The sequence below is a fragment of the Mesitornis unicolor genome, unplaced genomic scaffold (genome assembly GCF_000695765.1).
Source record: "Mesitornis unicolor isolate BGI_N332 unplaced genomic scaffold, ASM69576v1 scaffold11455, whole genome shotgun sequence".
Classification (NCBI taxonomy): Eukaryota; Metazoa; Chordata; class Aves; order Mesitornithiformes; family Mesitornithidae; genus Mesitornis; species Mesitornis unicolor.
Genome location: NW_010183580.1, coordinates 5,250 through 5,866, shown reverse-complemented (window position 1 = coordinate 5,866; position 617 = coordinate 5,250). Strand labels below are relative to the sequence as shown.

Genomic DNA, 617 nt, shown 5'->3' with positions numbered 1-617 from the left:
GTTGGCCTGGATGCATTTGGCGTCCTCTACTGTCACGCGGAGACCGTTGGCCGTGGCGAAACAAGTGGCGTGGTCCTGGAAGTGGACGGCTTTGAGGAGGTTGGAGAGGTGCCGGGCGTTGTCCAGGCTGGCAGTCAGTACATGCGACTCGCCGGTGGCCGGCGCCGGTGCGGAGAGCGGCATAGCCGACACCCCGCCAAGTTTCCACAGGCGGCGGAAGTGAGAGCGAGCGAGCGGAAGTGCGAGTGACCGTGGGCACGGCGTGGTGCGTTCAAGATGGCGGCGGCCAAGAGGAAGCGTGATGGCCCGGCTGCGCGGGCCAAGAAACGAGCTAAGACGGCCCCGGCCGCGCCCGAGGAGGCTGCCAAGCCGGGCGTGGAGGAGTACAGCGTACCGCCACCAGTCTCGCAGGTACCTCCCGGCCCCGCCGCCCGGGGTTGGGTGTCCCCGCTCTGCTCCGCTCTCTGTCCAGGTTGCTGAGGCGCGAGTGGGCCGTAGCCTTGCGCCGCGGCCGAGTGGCAGCGCGGCGCCTGGAGACCGGCGCGTGCTGCTTTTGCTGCTCCCAGGGCTGGGGTGCTGCCACTCGTGGTGTCTGGGGGCTGGTGGGGTAGCTGCTA

The 617-nt window shown here is 69.2% G+C and overlaps 2 protein-coding genes across 2 annotated transcripts in view; one reads left to right on the top strand and one right to left on the bottom strand.

Annotated features, from left to right (window-relative positions):
- RAD1 (RAD1 checkpoint DNA exonuclease) overlaps positions 1-183 on the bottom strand; it is a 7,155-nt gene extending 6,972 nt beyond the window's left edge. The window contains 1 exon segment of the mRNA XM_010184195.1: positions 2-183. Within this exon segment, the coding sequence (XP_010182497.1) occupies positions 2-183 (182 nt within the window).
- Positions 184-276: 93 nt separating this feature from the next.
- BRIX1 (BRX1, biogenesis of ribosomes, homolog (S. cerevisiae)) overlaps positions 277-617 on the top strand; it is a 4,900-nt gene continuing 4,559 nt past the window's right edge. The window contains exon 1 of the mRNA XM_010184194.1: positions 277-411. Within this exon, the coding sequence (XP_010182496.1) occupies positions 277-411 (135 nt within the window). The remainder of the gene's footprint in view (positions 412-617) is intronic.